The sequence below is a fragment of the Pseudoliparis swirei genome, chromosome 9, assembly GCF_029220125.1.
Source record: "Pseudoliparis swirei isolate HS2019 ecotype Mariana Trench chromosome 9, NWPU_hadal_v1, whole genome shotgun sequence".
NCBI classification, from domain to species: domain Eukaryota; kingdom Metazoa; phylum Chordata; class Actinopteri; order Perciformes; family Liparidae; genus Pseudoliparis; species Pseudoliparis swirei.
In genome coordinates this window covers 19,897,077-19,921,883 of record NC_079396.1, presented here as the reverse complement: position 1 = coordinate 19,921,883, position 24,807 = coordinate 19,897,077, and the positions used below count along the sequence as shown (strand labels likewise).

The following is a 24,807-nucleotide window of genomic DNA, read 5'->3' as shown; positions in this document are numbered from 1 at the left end:
CTTTTGTTGCAATTAGATAATGAAAGAGTTGGAATTGATTATTTCACTAAAATATTGCTTCCCAAGATGACTCATACAAAAGAGTGTTTATTAAATTAGATATTTCCCTCACCAAAGCTCATCATTTCACACAATGATTCTCCCCGTGACCTTTCTCGTCCTTGCCTCACTACAGGCTTGGCTTGGCGACAGCGATGTAAACTTTGCGCTGTGATGTACAATCACAAACGTGTGATAAATCCTCACCACGCTGATTTAAAGACTTCCCCTCTTGAAACCCGTCACGACCGAGACGCAGGGTCGCCGTTGGTGGCGGGGAGGATTTAGAGCGACCCGGGCCAGGGGGCACCCCTAAACGTCTGGTGGAATCTATGGCACCTTTCAACGTTCAAGCCCAACATGTACATAATAAATATGTTAAATCAGTTCAAAGATGAACAAGAATAACTCTTGTGGGATTTTATTAATTTGTCCCAGTGGATCTACAAGTGGTTCTCATTTTTTTTTGTTAACACTGGATGCATGTTGTAACTTTTAATAAAGCCAAAAAAACAGAAAATACATCACTATTTACATAAACGGTAAGGTATTTTCACAGGAAATAAATCAACGTGAAAGATAATTACATGGCTTATCATTTAGATAATTTATATATTAATTAGTGCTCTCTGGTTACAGCTTGACACATGTGAGGATGTATTCAGTTTATGTCTGTTATTTGATTGTAAATTGAAAATCTTTGAGCTTTGAACTGTTGGATGCGCAAAATCAAGCAATTGAAAAATTAAACCATGGGTTAGTGGAAAATAGTAACCGAATTTATAATTATAGACTAAACAATAATTTGCATATGATTTTTTTTTTTAATTGCTTGAATTGAGAATTCCCTTTTCGAAAGCTTTTCCTATCCTGATGACTCATTACTGCTCAACCACACAACAGCAACGGAATATAAACTACATAAAACCAAATAGATCAGTTCAAAGCTCAAAGATTTTCACAACAAAAAACATAATACATACACAAATCACATCCTCACATGTAAAGTTGTGTGTAGACCACTAATATATAAATTAATATAAATGATAAAATAATAAATAATCTATTTTTTGATTGATTTATTTCCAAAATAATACCGCTGTTGTGTGTAAATATTGATGTTTTTTTGTTTTTTATTTTTTTAAAAGTTACAACATCCCAGTGTTAACAAAAAAAAAATGAGAACCACTTGTAGATCCACTGGGACAAATTAATAAAATCCCACAAGAGTTATTCTTGTTCATCTTTGAACTGATTTAACATATTTATTAATATCATACTAGATCTGCACTTCTTTCTCATGCCTCCACTTCCTCCACTATTATGTGTGATATAACAGAAACAAGAAGCAAAACCTCTCATTTAATAATCAAATTAACCGCCGTGAGGCTTTAATTAATCAACCAAGTGATGTGACACAAGTGTTTCCTGTTGATGTTGAATCAAACAAGTCATTTCTGTTTCGCTTGAAAACGTTCCACTTCTGCTTCTGTAAACCAACAATTGAATCAATTTCCTGCCTAAATGTTTCACTTTCATTGATTCCAACAAGAGAACAGCGTATACGCCGAGCTCTCACGGTGAACATACAATGTGTAATGTGACATTAAATGAGCGAGCTAACAAGTGCACACACATGCAAACCAACCCAGATACATCCAGCCAATTTCGCGAGTCCGGATCTAATTCTAGATTTCACCCTAATCAAAAAAGATGTAATTAATTAATCAGATAATTCACTGCCACGCATGGCAGGACGCACATCTGTGCAGCGGTAATGGGGAGGGAGAGAGACAAGCTGAGCAGTGCTGCACTAGTACATCCCTCAAAGCCTGCTCGTCAACAGTGCTGGAATCCAGTGCGGCTTTTTTTTCTTTTTTAAAGTAAAAAAAAAAAAAAAGAAGCGTCCGGCACTCGCAGACGCTCAGATGACCTCTCCGGTCCCGTGCGTGCGCTCTCAGCATGCGAGTACAGTGCAGCGAGACCGAGGGACCGCCACGTTTGAGGCTGTTTGAGGTAACGGAGATGACATGAGGGAGGCAGCGGCTGTACAAGGCAAACATAAACTGTGCCACTTCATCTGAAAACAATGGGGGACAGGACACTGAGTGTGCTCTCATCCACATCTCCATTGTCTGCACTCCTCTTTTACTCCTCCTCCGAGCATGGAGCATAAGCGGGGTGAAAGAGGGAGGGGAGGGGAGTCGAAGGGGGGAGCAGCAGTGGGGGCAGTGGGGGTCCGCCTGTGTTCTTTCTCCTCTGTCTGTGTGCGAATGCACAGACGGTTCAGTAGTAATTTGATGTGTGTCCCCGGGGACATTTGATGGATTAAAGCTAAGCAGCTCCATTTCGCAGCACCACCTGATCTTCCACTGCCTGTGCCCCATATAAAGGCTGGCGTGATTGCTGATCTCAGCTAGTCTGACAGTCTCTCTCTCCCTCCTCTCTCTGTCTGTCTCCATCTCTTCTCTTCCTCACTGGTCCCTTAAGCCTGCCGCATCACAGGAGCTATCCAGTGCTGAACAGGATCGCTTTTATTTTTTATTTTTTTATTTTTCTGGGGGAAGCTGGGGGAGCCAGAGAGTATCACACAGCATTGCCGTCAGCCTTGTTCTCCACTGGTTTCCATTTTCTTTCTTATCTTATGTTTTTGGCCGTTGTCTCAACATTTACCGCAAGGATTACCGTCAAGCCAGACCTGCTTGTGTGCTTCCTCAGAGGGTCTTTCATCTTTTTCTCATGCGTTTTTCTCAGCTTTGTGTTTTTATCCATTGAAACATGCCACGCTCATTTTTGGTGAAGAAGATCAAGCTTGATGATTTCTCTTCATCCAATGTGGCCACTTCCAATCATCATCACCACCACCACCACCACCACCTGGACGACTCGTTCACTTTTGCACGCTCCATCACAGACTCGGTGACCAGCCTTGGGGTTCGTCTCAGTGAGAATGGTGAGTTAACATACCTCCAGTCTGCCCCGCTCCAGTTAAAGCTGTGCTAGCGTTCCTGCCTCTAGACGGCTCCGGTGCTTATTTCAGCTTGCCTGACATTTACACACTCAGCACAGATGGCATCCTCTTTTTTGTGTTTGTGTCGGTGTGAGATTTGCTCTCGCTTTAGCCAGAAACATGCTCGTAGTGTGTAAATGAACGTGAGATGTTACATGCAGCCAGCTGATTTTTGCATCAATACCCTAAATAATCCTCTTCAGTGGCACCCCACCCCCATCACCCTGCTCCCAGACTTTTGTTTTTTGACTCCAGTGAAGGACAGACACAATTCAGGTCACAGCCACGGATTAGTTTATGTAAATAGGGAACAAAACATGTGTATAATCAGGAGACGCTCCAGTTACGTATTTGTATGACTGCACCAACCCTGTAGTTGCTGAACACACTTAGGCTGAATATATCTGGTCATCATGTGGACTAAAGAATTCATGAATATGAGAGATGAGTATCGGATGATACGTTTGTCCTGAGCTGTTATTGTCCTTGAGTTCCCATCACGGTCCGATCCTCCCTTGCCCCCCTCTTCCCATCCAAATGGAGCATGCACAGTTTCCCCACCCCCATCGCTCCACTACATCTTTCTCTTCCTTCCGGGCATTTAAAAACTAGCAGGGGTTAGACTTTCAGCCATGCAGGCCTATCGCCGTCACAAGAGACATCAACACACTGTACAGTACAGCGAGGGAGGGAGGCGGGGAGCTGGGCTGAAGGGGATAGCAAAGGGAAAGAGAAAAAGGAGACAAAAGTGCTTGGGGCAGCAATGAGGCTGATCACGTGACAGAGGTTGTACAGTAAACATGAAGAAAGTCACATAGCTGCACTGTGGTCAACACACGGACCGGCCACACAGTCAGCACCAGTCAGAGCTGAGAGGCGACCTTCACTTTAACGCTCTGCTTTAAGCTCGCCGCTTCCATTTTGTGGCCACGTTTAAAGGGCCATATGTGTGTCTTTGTTGTGATCTGTCAGGCTATGTTTGTAGAGAGAGAGCGGCTCCGTAGTCCACAGCGAAATGCTGTGATCATGCCCACCTGTTATTCAACCGTGTCAATAACAAGGTTCAGTGAATTTTGGGTGGATCAGGATTAGTGGAATTAAAAATGTCTGGGCTGGTTTGTGAAGTATAATGGTTTGCTAAATTGGAAATAACTAGATAAAAACTACAGAATTTAAAAATGTAAATATAATTAATTTTGTTGGTATTATGTGTGACATATTTTGTTACTTGTAGTAAATGCTATTTTGGGTTCCTGCTGCATCATTTTACACTTTTATTATTATTATCAAATAATACATGTGTATGTAATTATTGCCACTCTCTATTGTTCCTGAATCTATTGTTCAACTCCATGACACATAAGGGTTGTATTAAAAAGAAGCAAAGAACGATAAGGCACTACACTGGTGTTGACAAAAGGCATTTCATTTGAACAAAAGAATCTTTTTTTCGTGCCGAGTCCCAAAAAAGAAAAAAGGAAGGAGCAGGAAAATAAAAGAATTCACAGCGTGGCAGAAATACCTCACATCAGCACTTCTGCCGTGCCAGGAGATTTACTTTCCCCCCATTGTGGAGACATTTGACTTGAGTGTCTGTTGAACAACAAAGAGGGGTGGCTGAGAGGGTCCATTAATTACATGCTTACTTTGCATGAGAGAAACGAGCCTATGAGCTGGAAAGGCTGATACAGCGCGGGTCCCAAATGATGAGCTCCGTGTCTGACCTTGGGTAATTGAAATATAGTAAACAACTCTGCATGATTTGTTGCAAAAATATCCGGGGCCATGTTGTCGCACATAGTGCAAAGGCCCTTCGGCGACATGGATTTCCAGTCCACGGTGTCACCCTGAGAGAGGTGGATGGAGCGAGGAATAATTGTTGAAGCTGCAGCGTTTGCACATTTAACTGGAATCCTACGAATTTAGTACAAAGAAAGATGAATGGATACATCTTTTGAAAGGAAGTGCTGCGCTCTCGCACCATCTGCGTAGTTCAGAAACAGTGAACCCATGCAGTGCGGCATAATAACGAACGCACAGACCTGGTGTTTCCCTGTCACCGGGTGTCACGGTCATGTCTCTGACAGAGTGGCTGTGTGAACAGGAACCCTGAGGAACGGAGACTGTGTAGTCGGAGAGCACTTCAACTGATTTCTTAATGGCCTGTTTCTCGAAGGGCCTTCAGTGGGCTCGCTGCTGCAGCCAGGTGACCCCTCTTCACCAACAACGTGTCTCACATTATCAGGCTTTAAGCACACTGTGCTCAATAAACTATTGTGTGTCGCAGATACTTGATCTGTTCCTCGCACTATTTCTATCTTCTCTAACAGCTGCACTGTTTTACATATTGATCAGTTCACAACTTTGAATTACATTAAAAAGCAGTCAATACCTAATTTCCACTGCTTGCTGCACACAGTGCTTAGGAATGGCTTTTTTTTCTGCAGTTATGCACTTTTTCTCCCAGCAAAGGAATTTCCCCACCTTTTATATATCGTTTCACTCATATGTTCAACGGATAGAATATCAACCCTGGAGGTAAATGCATTTAGTATTAATTCAGCTCTTAAGAGTCAGATCATAAGAATGTATTGAATTCTGTTTGGATGCATTTAGCTGCCAGCAAGCCTTTTAGCTCCTCTTGGCACTGGGCTGCTTTGGAGGGAAAGAAAAGACATTAATGATGCCAACTAAAATATATCTCTCTGAAATCATGCTGTGTAGAATTGAAATCACTCGTGGTGCTTTGTGCTTTGCTGCATCAGGTTTCAAGAAGTAGCATGACATCCTCCAGGTTGTAAGCAGCAGGATGTAATTAGGTAATCTGGTGCACAACTAAAAGATGTATTTGTTTGCAGTACAAATCAAAAGAAATAATACATAAACAATAAACAATAAAATCAGATATGCAACCAGTTCTTTTGTGTGTGTGTGTGTGTGTGCTTTTTTTATATAACACTGGTAGAAAAAAACTGGAAAAAGAGTATTTCTTAAGATTTAGAGCATTCATTAAGCACACATGGAGAGAGGCCACAGCCAAAGAGGACGGACACACCAGAAATGCAGAACAGAAGGTCTAATGAATGAGACTACTTTATTTGAGTGTGGCTTTAACATGCATCTTCCTGCATTAGACTTCTTTGATGAGCTATTATCTAGCGCTCATCCTCACTGTAAAATTGCAACCCTCCTAAACGCAGCTGAGTGTGTCATGTGTTCCTGCATCAATGAACTATTGTGTGCAACCTGTGAGCTCTGGAGAAAAAAAATGCAATTAGTTATGTGCTGCCACTCACTCTTTCTCCATTTTACGAAGGGCAATCATCCAACATGATAATCACGTAATCACCAGCATGTCACTGTGCCCTTATCCATCACAACCGCTGGCCAACTGTGTTTGCGTGTGTCTCTATCTCAGGCTACATCCAGGATTACATCACGCCATCTGTATACCAGGGGGAGAAGAAGATGGAGCACAAGCTGGCTTCGCCGGTGTCAGATCCCCTCTACACCCAGGTGAGCAGCGGAGAGGAGTACTGTGACCCCGACCTGAAGCAACCCGACAGCCCCCAGTCTGGCATGACAGCCAGCGGCTTCTACAGCGGTGAATCGGAGGCCCTGGCCGAGGGTTACACCATGGACGCCTTCTTCATCTCTGATGGGCGCTCGAGGCGGAAGGCAGACAGCGAGAGTCGCGAAGGGGGCTCGAGAAGCAGCAGCGCCAATGGCGGGGCTCAGGAGAAGGGAGCCGGCACGGCACGCCACTCCTGCAACGAGTGCGGCAAGACGTACGCCACCTCCTCCAACCTCAGCAGACACAAGCAGACGCACCGCAGCCTGGACAGCAAGATGGCCCGCAAGTGTCCCACCTGTAATAAAGTGTACGTGTCCATGCCGGCGTTGGCCATGCACATCCTCACCCACGACCTCAAGCACAAGTGCAACGTGTGCAGCAAGGCCTTCAGCCGGCCGTGGCTCCTTCAAGGTCACATGCGCTCACACACGGGGGAAAAGCCCTTTGCCTGCGCACACTGTGGCAAAGCCTTTGCTGACCGCTCAAACCTCCGCGCCCACATGCAAACACACTCTGCCTTCAAGCACTACAGATGCAAGCGCTGCAATAAGACCTTTGCTCTCAAGTCCTACCTGAACAAGCACTATGAGTCAGCTTGCTTCAAGGGCTCTGCGGACGAAGACGACTCTGGATCAGAAAACTAACCACGAAGGAAAAAGCTAAATTTTGAACCCCTGTTGTAGGTTCACAACCAATAACCCTGTTCACTCTGCCCTCCATGCCTTTTTTCTTCCCTTTTTTTAGAAAGCAATATTTTCACTGAGATTACGTGAAGAAACTGATTATGGCAAAGACAATTTCAAAAGATGCTGGATTTTTCCCCCCTGCACAGTAGCTAATCGTCCACAGAAACATACAATCAATCAGACAACCTTCCCCCAAATAGAGACAGTAGATGATAGTTGTACACAATTAAGCAACATGTGCTCGCGCGGACGTGGGTTCATGTACACACACAGACATGTATGCAAATAGACACTTGCACGTACGCACACACGCGCACGCACGCACACACACACACAAACAGAGACACACACATGTACACACGTGTGCACAAACATACACACCATTATATATGAGGCCTGGCATGTGAATTTTTATCAATGACTATAATGATGTTGATATCAATAGTAATAATATTTAGATTCCTGATATTTTATAGCAAATAGTAATAAGAAAATGAAGGAAAAAAAACATAAAAAAGGACTAACAGTGTTCTTTTGTTTTTTAGAGACAAAATGACCTCTTGTATTTTTATGCTGCTTTTTATTTGCTAAGAATTGAATTCTTTTGCAACTGCCAACATGAACTTTTTATGAAAATGTGAACTATGACAGTATTTGCAAAAAAGGGAGATCATTTTAAAAGGTAAAAAGACAAACCCCCTTTTTCCACACCAATGTTTCAATTCAACGGAAGTTATTTTTCTATTTGATTTTTCTAAATTTATTTTTTTGTGCTTCTTATCCCTTGTCGATCTAAAGCATCTTTGTAACTGTGGGTATTTAAAAAATAAAGAAAAAAGAGGCCAATTTAAATAAGCTATACACGATCATAGGTCATTCAATTCAATTCTGCAAGAGCAGTGATTTTAAAACATTGAACAGGCCTGTTGAACAGGTCATCATACATACAATTCATAGTCTCACCCTGATGTACAGACTTGGACAAAACCACTGGGAGCCAGACCAAATGATCTATTGTTATAAGTGCCATGTGCGGTTGACTTGTCTATAGCAATGAAAACTCTCGTTGTTCTTCCTCCACCATGGTGGCTTGCATAAACTCGGCTGCCTTTATGGTGCATCGTCCAGTCTTAAAGAGCAATCTTCACCCATTATTTGAGGTGCTCCCCCTCCGCCAGTGTTACCTCAGAGCGAAGGTATGGACTCACACCCCCTCAGTTACAAAGTGACAGTCAAATTATTCTGTTTGTCTGTTTTATATGTCGCTCAAAGCTCTGCCCACGGTTTAGATGCATACCATCTATTTATCATGTAAATACTTTATTTAACTACCTATTTATCTATTTATTTATTTATTCATTCACCTTATTTTTGTGTATTTATTGCAGACTTGCTTATTTGTTAATTATCATGTATTTATTTATTGTTTATAATTTTAAAAATGAACATCCATTGACCTTGTAAGATGCTGCTGATCTTCAAAGAAAATGTTTATATGCATGAAAACTGTAGAGAGTCCACGGGACTTAGTTTTTTAAAGAGGAACAATGTACAGTACCAGTGTTAGGAGACTTCACACGAATGAATGCAGAATTAACTTTTGTTTTCGTGGCAATAACTTTACTGACACAGCAACTGACATGTATAACAATCACAGCTGTCCTGTTTTCAGTCGATTTAGGGCAATAAAAATAAACGATGAAAACCAAACACTAAAATACTCTCCATCTTGCTGTTTTCCAAAAGTCCAACACATCATTTTGAGTCAAGAGTTTTGGCCCTTTTTGTCTTTAAATCTCAGGCAATAAATAAATCCCAGAAAGTGGCCAATGGTGATAGCGATATAATAAGGTAGGTGTAATCTAGTTACAACAAGGTTCCAACGGTGCAAAAGCAATAACAATAGTGATGCAGTAACTATGAGCAACACTAAATCCTTCATGCAGCGAGTCCGAAATTGCTACAGGTGTTAATACAACTAGAAAAGGCTGCTATTCTCTAATGTATTCATTATTTCAACCGTCTCTTGTTTTAAAGCAACCAGGTAAAAACACATCTCTTCTGGCAGCTGAAAGACAGCTGTGATTTGACTGAAATGAAGCTTACACAACAAGATTAATATCATTCTAATTGCGGTCACGGATATAATAAAGCATTGAATTAAAAGTTCCAACTGCGCCCAAATGATACTGTGCAGTTGAAAAGAGCGAAGCAAGTCTCTGAGCTGTCAAGAGAGAGAATGGATGGAGCTAAATGCTTCTTCGCCAGCACTAATGGAAATGATCTTGTCCTGAACTGTCTTGGTAGAGAAAGTTTTTAAGACTGTTGTAATAAAACGACACGCCGTAATGCACTTCCAACTCCCCCATCATTTGTCGTCCCCCCCCCCCCCCCCCCCCGACCGGCTGTCCCCATCCCGTCCTAACTGCATCCAAACAGACGCACCGAGGATGAGATGGGCTGAAGTGGGATTGGCGGAGGGTGGTGGAGTGTGGGAGGATAACAGGTGTTTGCAGACAGACTGCAGATAGGGAGCGTAATTGAGTCGGTGAGCGACCTCCAAGGGGAAGGTCAAGCACCAGCAGGCAAATGCGCTGTCAGCTATTTGCATATTTCAAATGGATGCCACGATCGCAGTAATGCTGAGCTCGCTCTAAAAACAAAACAAAACACACAAACTGAGGAGAAAAGAGGAGTTCTGCTCCATTTGTCCGCCATCTCATCCCTGTTTTCGCAATCATCCTGTCAATGGTCGTCTAAGTGCTACAGCTGAATCACTGCATGAGAGCATCCAAACCACCTGTCTCCTAATTAACTTGCAGAACAAACAGTTTGGCATGTTACTGTATTATTGAACTAATGCAGAATCACTACTTCCTATGGATCCTTTTTTATATGTTCTATTTTGTACAGAGATATAATGCCTCTCCAAAACCTGGGGACTGTGTTTTAATGAGGAAGATAAAAGCATTGAGATCATTTAAAACATCAATTGGAAATGTACTGTAGGCTTCTAGAACTGGCAGCATTACAGATCGTCCTCAGAGAAAATATTAATTTCAGAAAAGGAGGCACATTTTGATTCATCTAAAATAGGGAAACATTGTTCCTCTTTGATGCTTTTTGTAAATATATTTGTAAATATATCACAGCAATAATATGACAATGCATGTAGACATTTAATTGCTCTTTTTCTATTCATGTTGTCTTTTTTTTGTTTTATTAAAAAGAAAAGACAAATACAGGTACCAATTGCAGTCTGGGTGGCCGTATGAATCAGGGAGTGTCTTGATTAAAAAGCAATCTGTTGTAAATTACAGACAAAAACTTCAAACTCTGTGTATTCTGAAAGATTTGATCGTGTTCTGTTCTGTTCTCTTTTATTTATGTGCCCGGCTTGGCTGCGCAATGAAAAAGTGCCAAAAAGTATGATTTCCATGACAAAAGCCTTCAACATATGGTTGGCTGCTTGAAACCTTCCATATGGTCCTCAAAGAAGAAAAAACTGATTAAGATTTCCCTCTCTCTCTCTCTCTCTCTCTGTCTCTCTCTCTCTCTCTCTCTGTGTCTCTCTCTGTCTCTGTCTCTCTCTCCCAGCCGAGTATGAAGAAACTTAAGCCATGATTGCTGAGGGGTGTTTTGTTTTATCTTGTTCTGCTACAATTAATAATAATGACAACAATAGCAACAATAACGTTAATAAAAAAACAAATAGCACAAGGAACCTACAAGTCCACTCTTGTTTCTTTTTAAATTGTCAACTGTGATTTCATTAAAGGCGTAAAGGGTGTTTTTTCCTTTTTATCACCTAAAATCATGCAAAACATTGACACACACACACATATACACACACACACACACACATCCTTTCCTCATATATGTGTATAATATAAAACACACTGAGAAAAATTGTGAATCTGGAATAGCCAATAGTCAACATTAACACAATGAGTAAATATAGTTATGGCTATAATGTGCCATCAGCTGTATCTTCCTCTGTCAATGTTTGATGAATTTTATGAGCTTCCTTGTCAATTGACTAACTTCTAATGTAACCGCTACGAGGCAAAAGAAATGCCAATATTCTTTGTTTTCTGCAGCGGCTGAGAGCAGGACCGGTCAGAGGACCTGACAACACCAATACAGCTTTGAATGGGAGTTCCTGAGATGTCGGCGTTATCACAAGCAGAGGCATCTGTTCCACCACTATTAAGCCTTTCCTGGTCATTAAATTTTAATGGAACATTGATTTTATGCTGAGACTACTCTTTCTGAGTGACTCAAAAGCCATGAGAAAAATATGGAACAAAATAAAAATGAATCATGACAGCGGACAGGGATTATTATTCTGGGGCTTTTCTTGATTGGTTTCCAGGGAATATACAACATTTGAATTCAATCGCTTGTGTCCTTCAGTGTCCTCCAGCAGCACAGCAGCAGCATAATGAGACAGCAGGCAGAGCAGAGCAGGGCCTCAGAAACAAGACACTCTGCTGCACCCTCATCTCTTCAGTGTGGGAAAGCACTGATTGCCGCTGTTGCCGTTATGTACTTCTGTGCTTGGTTATGTCATTTAAGATAAACTAAATAAACTATCATATCTGTATTCACATGTTGCATTTTGCAAAGTCAAATGAGAAGTTTACTCAACCAAGTGTTGATTCTTCTATACGTGCAGAGCAAACAGCTCAGGATGTTGCACGCCCGCACATCAACATTCATGTGCCGCACGCTTTCAAACTTTACCCTGGCAGATGTTATCCCTTATCAGATTTGATGATGAAAGTAAGTAACTGATGTCATTACATGGCAATGGACTGTAAAATGGGGATCCATGCAATCCAATTACATCACCCGTGGGTGAGCTGTGTGTGTGTAACAACAACAGCTCTGAGTGATCAGCACTGTGAGGAAGGAAAGGAGACGTGGCCGGTCATATCCCTGCAGCACTCTGCAGCACGACGGCAGCCTCCCATCGCCACACACAGACTCTCAGAGCATATCAAGTCAATTATTGAAAACAACCAGCAAAATTGAGCGCGCAACACTCTCGAGATATTGACCTAAGATCCCCACCATCTTCACAGCGGCTATCTGAGAGAAAACATAACTGCCTTCTGATGTGGTGAGGGGTTAGCACAAGGTTAGTGAACACATCTACGTATAGCAGCAGATATACGGCTACTAAACAACACAAACTCTTAAAACAAACCATGTATAATCATGCTATTTATAAGAAAAACGGTATTCTTTCTTTTAAGTCTGAACAGAGAAATGATGTGTCCTGCTGAGAGGACAGGCGAAAAGGAAAATGGAGAAAACATGATATTCGTAGGGTGTTGTCCATTTTAAGAAATAGATTTAAGTTGCAACTGGTGTCTTTCAGTTGCTCACACATGACACAGCAAGCAACATTTAATTTTAGAGCTGAACTGATTAGTCGATTATTATTATTATGAATAATCTATGAAAAAATAATGAATCATTATGATGATTAACGACTGTAATTGTTTATAAAGCAAGAATAACAAAACGTCTCTGTTTACAGCTTCTAAAATGTCGATATTTGGCCTTTTCGCTCCTTTTGTGATAGTGACCGTTGGACAGAAGTAAAGAGCCTTTGTTAGCTATTTACCGAAAGATCAATTAATCAATTGAGAAAATAATCTGTGGATTTGTCATTTGCAGTATTTATACAAATTCTGATCTCTTAAACCTGTACAGGGAGATTATCTCTACTATGACAGTCGAGCTCAAACAATTAGTTGATGAATTGAATCAAGAGTTAGTTAATCTGCAACAATTCTAATAACACATTAATCATTTAGGTAGTCTGCTGAATGTCATTTTTTTCCGGACATTTTATAAAATATATTATAAATTCTGTAATGAATTGAGTATTTAAGCTTGTGGCTCTACGTTGCTCACAGGTGACATAGCAAACAACATGTCGTCTCTGTAATTAGAAAAAAACTATTAATATTTAATTCAACACTTCTTGAACCGGTGCCGGCCTGCGCTGTGACCCTTCTCATACATCTGGCGCCATCTGTTGGCGGATCACCAACTGTCAGCGTTGACAGTCCAACAACAACAATAAGCTTTTGTTTTGTTGATGATGGTGTCATTGGTTCAAGTGGATCATTCAACTGAACGATATATTCTAGAATAGGCCATTTTAATTTTTCCTCGTTTTTACCAATCTGCACGCACACTGACCAGAGTCACTCAACTAGTTAGTAAAACCAGTGGGTTCAACCAGGCTGGGCCAACCAAATGTAACTGCTCTTTTAAGAGCTAACAGTTTGTCTTTTCACATTCTGCATCACAGGAGAGTTGCTCATTAAAAGCGCCTCCATTCCTCACTGCTTCATCAAGTGAGACTGCCAAGCTCTTTAACTCAGTGTTCTTGATGTTTGTGCTGTTTGTGTAAAACCCATCTGTTTCCTCGTCTCTCTGTTGGCAGAGGGTCCACCTCATCCGTATGCTTCTCTTTTTGAAGTCATGTCAAAATCGCATTTTTATGCATCTAAGATATCCAACTTGTCATCAGCACTCAAGCAAAAGTCCATGAGGGTATTCTTTAAATAGCTAATTTCCCTCTTCACATGCAATACATGCAGAAATAAAGATAAAACAGAAATACAGATGTGACATTTATCATTTGTTTCAGACATAAGATAATTTTAACTACGCTTTTGTGGCTTTCTATGCTGATATTCAAGCTGGAAAAACATTTCTTCTGCCTTTGTTTTTTGGGTAAAGTTAATTAACTGAAATACAAATGGAAAGACAGACTACATCTTAATCTAAATCTAAATAACTTCACTCCAAAGCGCCAGTTATCTCCCTGGGTGAACACAATGATATCAAGGCAAGGAAGATCATAAAACAAAAATACCGTTCTGGGCAGTTGTACAAGAAGGAGATAGTGCAGAAAATGATTTCATAGGTTTAGGCATCGAGAGCCACCAGTGAATAATTAACATCAGTGAACAAATCGGCCTCACATTCAGCCGCAAACACAACATCCGCTGTTGCTAAACCGTGTCATGATTTCAGAAACATTCATCTATCACAAAGATATAGTTTGAAGACTATAAATCTGCGTCCGAATGATTACCACTTTAAAAGCATGTCAATGTGTTTAAAAAAAGGGGAAGGTATAAATAAATATAGCTCACTTCCCTGTCGGAAAGCTGGCAGGTAATTTTCTCCAGCTGCTCTAAGTGTGACAATCCCACAGGGACTGAAATCTAATATTAACAGCAAATCATTATGTGGGAACTGTTCTTCCATGACCTGCCGTTGTACCTGTGTGACTAACTCAATCTAAGTAATTGAGATATGCTAGCAACTAGAGTACAGTCCTGCTGTGACAGCAGAGGGTCACACAGAGTGTTGTGGGACTCCAAACACACCTCAGCCCTGGAGATGGTTTACATGTATATATGCTTTGACTGACTATCTTCTCTTTAAGTGATGCTGGATTATTTTGGTGCCTGATGAAGTGTTTTTTGATTGACAGCAAAGAAGCGAGCTGAAATTGACATTGTATAAAGGAGTGAATGCCCAGGGGGGATATATCACCATCCATATTTACTATAATGTAGTTATTCAAACCGAAACACCAAGTCATGCAGCCAGCTGCACGATCCATGTCAGCATATTACAGTCTAATTGGAGTTTTCAGTCATTTTTTTCACGCTACATCGGAGTCAACAAATTGCTCTTTAAGAAATAGAAGTAGAAAATGTGAGGTGGATTTCCAAGCTAAGCTGTTTATGGGGAAATTATAAACAGATTGATGCTGCTACTGCAAGACTATTACTTGACAATGAGACAAAAGAGTTGATTACATTCATTGGAGCGCCTAAATTACATGGTGTATTTTGTTCAGTTTTAATCCACAATGATGTACAATGTACTGATTCCACTGTTAATGATTACATACTATATATAGACCTCCTTCATGTTGTAACTGATCCCCGTGTGACCAATTAATCAACATAAAAGGCACTTCCATTGTAGTTCAAAGTATTTGTAATAATTCAATATGATGGCCTGCCTCCACTGTCCAAGAAATCATTTTTAATTGTCTCATTAGAAGATACTGCAACTGCGGCTTCGAGAAAACAACAATACTTCCGTTTCCGCTCTACTTCCACAGATCTTTGAAGCTTTCCACTTACCTGTGCAAAGCTACGGGCCCAGACGTCCTTTTTGTAACCACAGCAACCTGCCTGGCTCTTTGAAATCCCTGCAAAAATAGAAAATCACCAAGTGGGGCACTTTGATGGAGGAAGCCTATATCATGCAACAGTCGACAATACAAAACACTGACCTCATTAAAAACTATTGTCACCAAAGGATTCTGGGCTTGTAGCAACCCTTTTCAACTGCGTGAATAATTGCTGGAGTGCATTTTAATGAGAAACAGTTAGGCCATTATGTGAATAAGTTATTTTACAAAGAGGGGTAAAGTTTGTCTTGCTACATGTACATGGCATGAAATACTACAACGGCTACCACCAATACAATGTGTATATGCTAAGAAGCAGACCGTAATGCTCTGTTTGACAGTTTTATAAAAACACAGTTTACATTGTTTTATCAGCTTGATGCTTCATGACTTTTTCCACATTTTATAGCAAACGCTAATTTACGCGATTGATTTTGATGACATGTTTCAGAAATCTGACACATTACTTCTGTTTAAGGTTATTACACTCAAACTGTAATATTTCGATTTTTTGAGAATATATACTGTATATGTTCTTGGAAATGTGCAAGCCCAGCTCGTGACAGAGGGAAGCGTTACCACAGAATTACCTCGACATGTTGAATTTTGATATGGTCAGAAAAAAAGAAAAATGCTCATTTAAAAGAGAAAATCACTAATTTTGAAATTACTATTATCATTTTGACGCAGCAGTGGGGCCTGTGGGATCCCAAACCATGAGGGAATAGAGTTAAGCCAATGTCAACAACAGATATAATGTACTTGGCTAAATGGAACTTTCAGACTTTGCATCACATGAAAGCAACATAAATGAAATAGAGGAACAAATATTTAAAGCGGCTATAATTGATATTTGAATAGTAAATTAAAACGGAAAAATAACATGGAAGGGTTCGTTCCAATGGACCTTTAGAGAATTATTATCAAAATTAGCAGCCCCGTGGAGTTTTATAGTGAGTTTCAGGTCATTGTTTTCAGACCCACAACTTTACTGTTTTGGTTTACTCGTTGCTGTCCTTCTGTTCAGCTACAACAGGCGGGTGTCTTGTGATAAAAATCCTTAAAGACTCTGCATACCTGTACCGTTATGCTACCTGCTCAGCACCAAACAGCAGACGGAGTGTGGAGACCAAAAACAGAGCTAAAAAGAGAGAAATATTCAACTTGCATTCAACGGGTAAACAGAAACATGACTCCGAATTCGTTGTAATGTAGATCCGTGACTGCTGGGTGTGTAAATAACATATAGCCTACTTTAAATAAGAGTAACTTTCAAATTTCATTTTTTTTCCAAATAAAAGGGACGGTTACTGAGCTAAAGCTTGCTAATTCACAATGTTATAGGTTGGGTATTTTCTACAGTGTCCTCATATGACAACAAATGGAAGACTAACAACATGTACCTTGACTGCTAACAAAGAAACAGGACCACATTTTACATAATTGTGTAGGAGAAAACGCAAGCTAGATCCCACCGGCCAGCGTGAGCATTTACGCTTGTGATGACCAATGGAAACCTTCCGTTCAACCTACTGCGCACGCGCGACGTAACGAACTCGCAACCAGGAAGACTCGAACTCTCTGGGACTTTTCGAGAGGTACATGTTTCGCTTGTGGCTCGGCAATAAAATATCACGGGTGAACGTGTCGGTTTTGTCCCGTAGAAACATGTCGGGAACGTCCAGCAGGTCGATCCACTCGGACAGCCTCGAGGAGGTTCATAACGTCCCGATGCACGTCATCATCAGACCGATTCCTCCGGTGCTGGATGAGCTCAAAGTTCAGAGTATAATGAACACAATAAAGGTAACTTATTAATGTTTTAGCTGCACGGTGTCTGAAGACGAACCTATGAATTAAAGGTAGTGCATTGAAATGGCTCTGCCTGCAACACCACTGTGACGTATGGTTCCCCAAAGTAAAGTCCACCTCAGGTTTATGTTAAATCTCTATGCTTTTTATTTATCTCCTTAATTCCACTTATAATAACACTTTAATATTGGTGGGAATGTAAAGGTGTTATGTTGACGTAAAGAGGAGTTTAAATTAAATTTAACTAATTAATTACAAATTGATGATGGTGTTCAGTATTTCCCACCAGAATGACATTCTGCATACACAGCACCAGACCAAGATGCGAGGAGATAACATTGAAAGGAAATAGGTTTATGTATTTGATATTGTTTTAGTAGTCTGGGGTTCAATCTTTCTAAAAATCTCTCCTATGGCCCGGTAGGCATTTTTATCCAGCCACTCAATATTATTTAAAGTAATTCAAATGTACTCCACTCGCATGAACACTTTGATAATAATCCATTAATTAACTCGGACCCTGAACAGGACCATTCTGCACAATGACATGTTTGTAGTAACGTTAAAGCTACTCTCTCATACTGTAGTTTCCCTCTTCGTCATTTCAATATAGTGTAGACATTTTTTCTGTAATATGACTTGTATTAATACTTATCAGTATATAATTAATTATAAGTTTGTCTTTCCTTCAAGAGACAGCGGACATCAGTGTTGTTCCTCCCATAGATGTGCTCTGGATCAAAGGCAGAGAGGGGGGGAACTACTACTACTCTTTTGGAGGCTGTCACAGGTTCGCTGCATATCAGGGGCTGAAGATGTCGACCATCCCAGCCAAGCTCATCAAATCAAACGTATCTGACCTCAGCACTTACTTGGGGGCTTCGACGCCTGATCTGCGGTGACAGTGAAATGGCTTTTTGAGAGACTTTGCTCGGGGGGTTCACACACAGCAACACAGTTTTGACTCCTCTCTTGCACTCGGGGACTGCAGAACAAATGATTTACCAGCAGGGGGAAATGTAACTCTTTAGTTTAACGCATGACATTTGTCATTTGAAACCCCTCAAATTGGTTTTTAATGGGTTCACTGTGTTTTAATGTGTGCTTTTGTACATTTTACATTCGTACCAAGTTGATTAGCTCTCATTTAATAGTGGTATTCTTGTACTTGCACCTGAAAAGCAATTCAAATGGTAAATGTCCTACTTTATTAATGTACATTGCGGCGCTATCTTGCCATTTCTGTTTATACAGCAAATACATAATTTACATTAATAAGAGGACACAGACAAGTGACAAAGCAAGGATGGTTACAAATGTTGAGGCTTTTTTCGAAGTGGACATTTTCACTTATAGTAGGAAAAGCATAAGAATGAACATGTTTTTTAATCTATTCAAGGGTCCCGCTAAGCCAGGCTAGCATGACAGTGGGCCAGCATGCTCAGTTCTAGGACTTTGAAACCGAAGCAGCTTAATGATGTTCAGCTGTCATTCATTTTATTATTTACACCTGTGCTTTTCCTACTGTGTATTCCGTGGTAAACGCCGTAATTCATCCACTGGCGGCTTTTCTTCACTTGCACCTTTTGATCTCCTTCTATTGAGTTCTGGGCACAGATTTAAATGTTATCTTAGTTATTCTATCAAAAGTCCCCTTTTTTATAGCAGTAGTGATTTTTTTATAGAATTAAGAGCCCTAATTAATCCACCGGTGAGACCAAATGTTGCAAGAAAGAAGCAAAACTTTCTGAAATATTATGCCGTCAACTTTGATTGTGAAGTTTCAGACAGCACAAGACGGTGATAGAAAGGAGCCCATATCGAGCAGATGGTTTGCAGAAGGAGTCGGGTGCTCTGCAACTTCAGGGTGACAAGAGCGTATGTCAGAATGCAAGATGTTGTCGAGTTGATGAGTTTGCTCCTTCTTCCTGTCATCAGTCTCGTCTCTGCATCCTTCATGTAACCTTGCTGACGTCGTCCAGGTCCGTTCATATGAAAACCCTCCACAACAAAAAACCTTTTCTCACTTTGAAGTGCCATCAGTACGATAGTTACCGATACTTTAGGAGTCTAAGGGCATTTTACTTCCAGTAAATGGCATACCTGGCAATCATTTGGCTTTCTCAAACATGCAACAATGATGATAATGGTTTGCTTTGCTGGTTGTCGTTGTTGTTTCCGATCCTGAGACTGGCCCTGCTTATTGTATCACATCAGTTCCCTAGACCCTCTGTCTTGGAGGAAGGAACTGTAGGTGTGCATAATTATGAAACTAAACCATACATCACAAGGCATTACGCAGAGACGATGCCTTTCCGACATCAACAGCGTCACAATGCGGCTTAATGGTCTCCCTTTGTGGCCACCGAGGAAATGAAGGGAGACCCGAGGGCAGCTTTTACCGACCGGCCCTGCGGACTCTAAATGTCTATACTTTGAAACGTCGCGTGTGAGAGCACTTCCTGTGGCTCACTCACTGTCTGGAAGTAACCATATCCTCAAAGGGAGTTTGACACGCAACACCAGTATGAAAAAATACATTGCACCTGTTGCTTTGGGGAGCCGTTTCCATGGGTGGTTCTGTACGCTTTATCTTTGAGGATTTACCCAGCTCAAGGGGGTTTAGGGGGCCAAGAAAAGGAAGTGTTTGTGGCCATTTTCATAAATGGACTGTGGCCGTGTCAATTCTCATGTACTTTGTGTTTTTTTTACAGTTTGCTGCTTGGCTAAATTATGAATAAACAAATCATGGCGAATACTTTGTGTTTGAAGACACCTCCTTGATGCTCTCAGCAGAGTTCAATTTGTTTCTGCTCAGTCCATCACTGAAAAACTGAATTTATATTTTTAATTGTTGGCCAAAAAGAAAGACTGAAAGATTTTTCTGAGGTGCAACATTTAGAAATGATTCTGACACTACTTGAAAAACGTTTTATCTTTCTTTCTTGGTTTATTTGTTGCTCCTCCGGTGTAGCGGTGTAGTTTATGCATCATGTGGACAAGATGATAAATGTTGATTGATGATGTTTGGCGATGCAGGGAGGATCACTCACTCCTCTACAAGAACTCACAAAACTAAATTGTTCTCTACTTTTCGCATCCCGCCAAATAGCGTTACCTACAGAATGTCTCATGGGCTGTTCTACAAACTGCATTGCTGAAAAAATAATTGCTCTGTTTGTATTTATTATGAGCAGTTTGAAATAAAGGGCTCAAACCAGTTGTTTGCAATCTCTTTAAAATTTTTACAAGCCTGCCTTTTCATATTTTTTTTTTATGGCAGATTTATAATACTTTCAGAACAATAGGAGAGAAAGAGCATTCCCTCTGTCTAAATCACAGCTGAGGTGATACAGTGGCTGAATAAAACAAAATCGTACTAATTTGGTTATGGCTCTCCCGTTAAGACTGTCTACATTTAATACGCAGCTAAAGAAATGATCTCTGGTTAGCCAGCTCACACATTAGTTCCACTTGGGGGGGCATTACAACCAAATCTTCTTGAAAGAGTTTGGGTGTTTGAGGCGTTGGTGACTTCTCACAGCTTCCTATCCGGAATTCTCTCAGACTACCGCTTGCTGCAAGCGTGTAATTTGGGCCAGATTTGCAATTGCGTATCCACCCTCTGACCTCACCACTGTGTCCTCTGTGCAGTGGACGAAGTGTTCAGATCATTTACAGATGTAAAAGTACTAACAAAAGATTTAAAAAAAAATCCAATACAAGTAGAAGTCCTGCATGGAAAAGTATGGAAGTGTATCGAAGAAAGTTTTACAAGTAATATGACTTGATGCAAAAAAATATCCCTTGTAACTGTAACAATTAAACATTAGATCACTATAACACTTGAGGGTGAGCTTATTTAACATATTTTGTATCATCTGCTAATTATCTTCTCGATTGTTTGGTGTGTCCCATCACGAATACCCCGACACCGTCACAATGCGTTTCATCCAACCAGAGGTCCAAACATCAAAGCTATTTAAAATACATTGATTGATAAAAAATATATATCCATGAACACTTACTTCCTGATTATCAAAATAATTGCATGGGAATTTTCCGTCAATCAATACATTGTTTAAGCTGGCCTCCTACATGTTTGCATGTTAGAAAAGAAGAAGAAATAAAACTGGTTGACTCATAAGAAGGCTTTTGTCTGTGGCCCAAAGTCTCTGCTGTGACATCACGCACATCTGAGTCCACATGCAACGCAAGAGCGAGACAAATGGCTCGGTCGCCGCCATTAACGTGTGTGTCTCCTAGCAATGTTCATCATCAGGGCCTCAGCAGCATCTACATCATGATGCTACAGAAACATGTGATAGGCCGTTGTGATTAATTTATGTTTTTCCTTGGCTTTATTTACCTCACTAAACCGTTAACCCGAACTAGAACTATATATATATATACACTACCGTTCAAAAGTTTGGGATCACCCAGACAATTTCGTGTCTTCCATGAAAAATCACACTTTTATTTATCAAATGAATATAAAATATAGTCAAGACATTGACAAGGTTAGAAATAATGATTAATATTTGAAATATTAATTTTGTTCTACAAACTTCAAGCTCAAAGGAAGGCCAGTTGTATAGCTTATATCACCAGCATAACTGTTTTCAGCTGTGCTAACATAATTGCACGGGTTTTCTAATCATCCATTAGTCTTCTAAGGCGATTAGCAAACACAATGTACCATTAGAACACTGGAGTGATAGTTGATGGAAATGGGCCTCTATACACCTATGGAGATATTTCATTAGAAACCAGACACTTCCACCTAGAATAGTCATTTACCACATTAACAATGTAGAGAGTGTATTTCTGATTAATGTAATGTTATCTTTCTTGAAAAAACAATGCTTTTCTTTGAAAAATAAAGTCATTTCTAAGTGATCCCAAACTTTTGAACGGTAGTGTATATATACCTAAACATCACGTCCACTAAGAGACAGGGGAGACAGCCCTCTCAAATCCCATGAGAAGACCAAAACCAACAGTGAGTTAGTCACATCTGTCAATACTCTCCCAGCCTGTCTGTTGCTCTCAGCCTCAAGCCCGTTTGTTTACACTGAAGACATACATTGGGACAAAAACGGTCCTGATTTTATCTTTTCAATCATTCCCGAAAACATTTACTGTAATTTCTGGCAAATGTTACTCGGATAGAAGTAAATAGTGTATTCTTAGGGGTCTATTTGCATGTCGCACAATGCAAGATTGTTACTCACTGCTATGTGTGTAATAGTGTGTGTAGCTCAAAAGGAATAAACTATATCAACACAGGCAGTACTTGTTTTATTTTTTTATTGGGGTTGTTGAAACATGAAGAATATATCTTGAGATGTAAGCAAATGTGTCAGCAGCAGTGGAAACCTGGAGAATAGAAAGTCTCTGCAGCTGTGTTGTTCTTATTCACACTTTTCCAGTATCTGTGACTCAACAAACACTCATTGGTAAACAGTGGCTCGTCCTCCGCCCCTCAGCGGTGCTGAATACAAGTCGATGAGAGGCTGAATTAAACAGGCGCACTCTAAACGGATGTGCACTTAAATGCAAATGTTTAATGTGTTCAGGAAACTGTAGCTACCTCAGCTTCACATGTTGAAACAGAGGTTATTATTATGCCATCATTCTCTTTTTTAAAGTAGTTTCTGCATTTGCTAATTGAACACAAGTGGTGGATTCTGTATATTTATTCAAGTACTGAGTGAAATTTGGACATACCTGTACTTTACTTTTTTTCTCCATGTTATGTTTCTTCTAATCTAGGTCATTATATTTCAGAGGGATATAAAATAAATCTTGACAATAGTTTTCATTAAAAACAAATGACATGCTTATATGACAGTATTATACTACAAATAATGTTCTAATACAACCCTTTAAAGAAAGATGTTCTGCAAAATGCCAACTTTTCTTTTTGAAGTATTATCTGTCGTGCCACCAGACTTCAAAACAACTTCTTTCATCTAGCTGAGACTCCTTAACTCATCCTCCACCCTCCTTAAAATATTGTTATTTTCGTATTGGACAAATATAAACTTTGGCCCGATGGTGGCAAAAGATTAAAAGTCAAGGGATCCCCAAAGTTATTTATTTTCATCCTAAAGCGACATGAGCATGTGTGAAAAATGCAATGTCAACCAATAGTTGTGGGGAAATGTCACAAAGAAATCTGAGTATCATGAAAGTCATTAGAAACCATCATCTGGGGAACATGAACGTAACACATTTCACGACAATCCATCTACTAAAGTTATGGACATTGACATCTAATAAAGGGCAAAACATGCAATTGTGCAGAGATAGAAATCTTTCCTCAGACAGAGCTGCTGCTGTCAGAGCTCTGTGGAGCACGACAACACAGCACTCAGTGGGTGGTAAACCCAACATGCTGTCGCTTCATTAGCGCGAGTAAATTAATCTACTTCTTCCTGACGAGCAAAAGAGCATTTCACAGTTCCATGAAACAAGAGAGTTCTTCAAAGAAAGCTTCAACTTCTCTGTCTTTAGTTCCAACTTCCAAGTCAACACACTCACACAACCTGGTTCACACGCTCCACAAAGACACACCCTAAATGGACTCTGGGTGTAATAAACCACACAGCAGCAGCAGGGAGTCTCCGAGACGTTTGCAGCATCATTTTGTTTAATAACGGCATGAACAGTTTGTGTATGAAATAAAATCTCATCCTTGTTTTTGCTCATTGAAATATTCACACATGCAGCCTTCGCCACTGAGGATTCTTTTGACTCGTGTCCTTTGTAGGACCTCAGAAGTCCTTCAGCAGACAGCTTTGGCCTCTGATGTCTTGTTGTGACGTGGTTGAATGTGTCTGTCAGGACTAAATCGTCCATTTGCCACTGTTTTGTTTTTTTAAACTCAGGCCAGCAAGCTCGCCATTCCAGGATCATCTGTTTATTTACTCACACTCAACCTTCTCCCGCTGCCTAAGATTTGCTGCAAAGGGTAGACCTTTTAATATGGGGATTTAAGAGTAGGATTATGTCCTCCATCAAATTTGCGGCTGCTTGTTGCTGTCCTTTGATGATTCAAGGTCCAATAATTAAGCCAGGCTTCATGAGGAATATATTCAAATTGCAGAACCTCCTAAATTTGACTTGACAAATTTCCATTGGAAATTGTCGAGTCAAATTTAATTAATTTACATTCAGTTCTCCAAACACCTGCACAATTATCGGTAGGTGTCGAGCAAGCTGAAGTTGTGTGACAATATAAAGTTTGTTTTGTTCTTGTGGTTTACCAGCTAAAAGAAACAGTGGGTGGCCGCACCATAAACATGTCAGGCTAACACAATATAGTAAACTGTAAGTTAAATGCAATTAAAAGACTCCATTGCATTACCTTTTGAATTGTGCAAGTTTAGTTACTCCCTACATGTATACTTATATATTTTACTTGCATACAATTGTGTGG

General features: G+C 40.4%; 2 protein-coding genes and 1 long non-coding RNA gene across 3 annotated transcripts; 2 read left to right on the top strand and 1 right to left on the bottom strand.

Annotated features, from left to right (window-relative positions):
- The first annotated feature begins 2,643 nt into the window (after nt 1-2,643).
- On the top strand, nt 2,644-7,617 carry scrt2 (scratch family zinc finger 2). Its single transcript, XM_056422338.1, has 2 exons — nt 2,644-2,992; nt 6,468-7,617. Exons 1-2 carry the CDS (start codon nt 2,818-2,820, stop codon nt 7,265-7,267), a joined length of 975 nt encoding a protein of 324 aa, XP_056278313.1. The 5' UTR covers nt 2,644-2,817; the 3' UTR covers nt 7,268-7,617.
- A 7,883-nt stretch (nt 7,618-15,500) lies between these two features.
- Nucleotides 15,501-17,010, bottom strand: LOC130199120 (uncharacterized). Its single transcript, XR_008832758.1, has 3 exons — nt 16,955-17,010; nt 16,629-16,692; nt 15,501-15,569 (listed from the first exon to the last, which is right to left on the bottom strand). It is a non-coding gene; the product is annotated as an uncharacterized LOC130199120 (long non-coding RNA).
- A 143-nt stretch (nt 17,011-17,153) lies between these two features.
- On the top strand, nt 17,154-20,583 carry srxn1 (sulfiredoxin 1 homolog (S. cerevisiae)). The gene is made up of 2 exons (XM_056423252.1): nt 17,154-17,357; nt 18,059-20,583. Exons 1-2 carry the CDS (start codon nt 17,154-17,156, stop codon nt 18,263-18,265), a joined length of 411 nt encoding a protein of 136 aa, XP_056279227.1. The 3' UTR covers nt 18,266-20,583.
- Nucleotides 20,584-24,807: the final 4,224 nt, after the last annotated feature.

Bases quoted from the DNA above. Each gene is read 5' to 3' on its own strand.
- srxn1 (XM_056423252.1), top strand. From the start codon at position 17,154: ATGTTTCGCTTGTGGCTCGGCAATAAAATATCACGGGTGAACGTGTCG. The intron at 17,358-18,058 runs GTAACTTATTAA...TTCCTTCAAGAG, and splicing joins GTATAATGAACACAATAAAG to ACAGCGGACATCAGTGTTGT.
- scrt2 (XM_056422338.1), top strand. From the start codon at position 2,818: ATGCCACGCTCATTTTTGGTGAAGAAGATCAAGCTTGATGATTTCTCT. The intron at 2,993-6,467 runs GTGAGTTAACAT...TCTCTATCTCAG, and splicing joins GGTTCGTCTCAGTGAGAATG to GCTACATCCAGGATTACATC.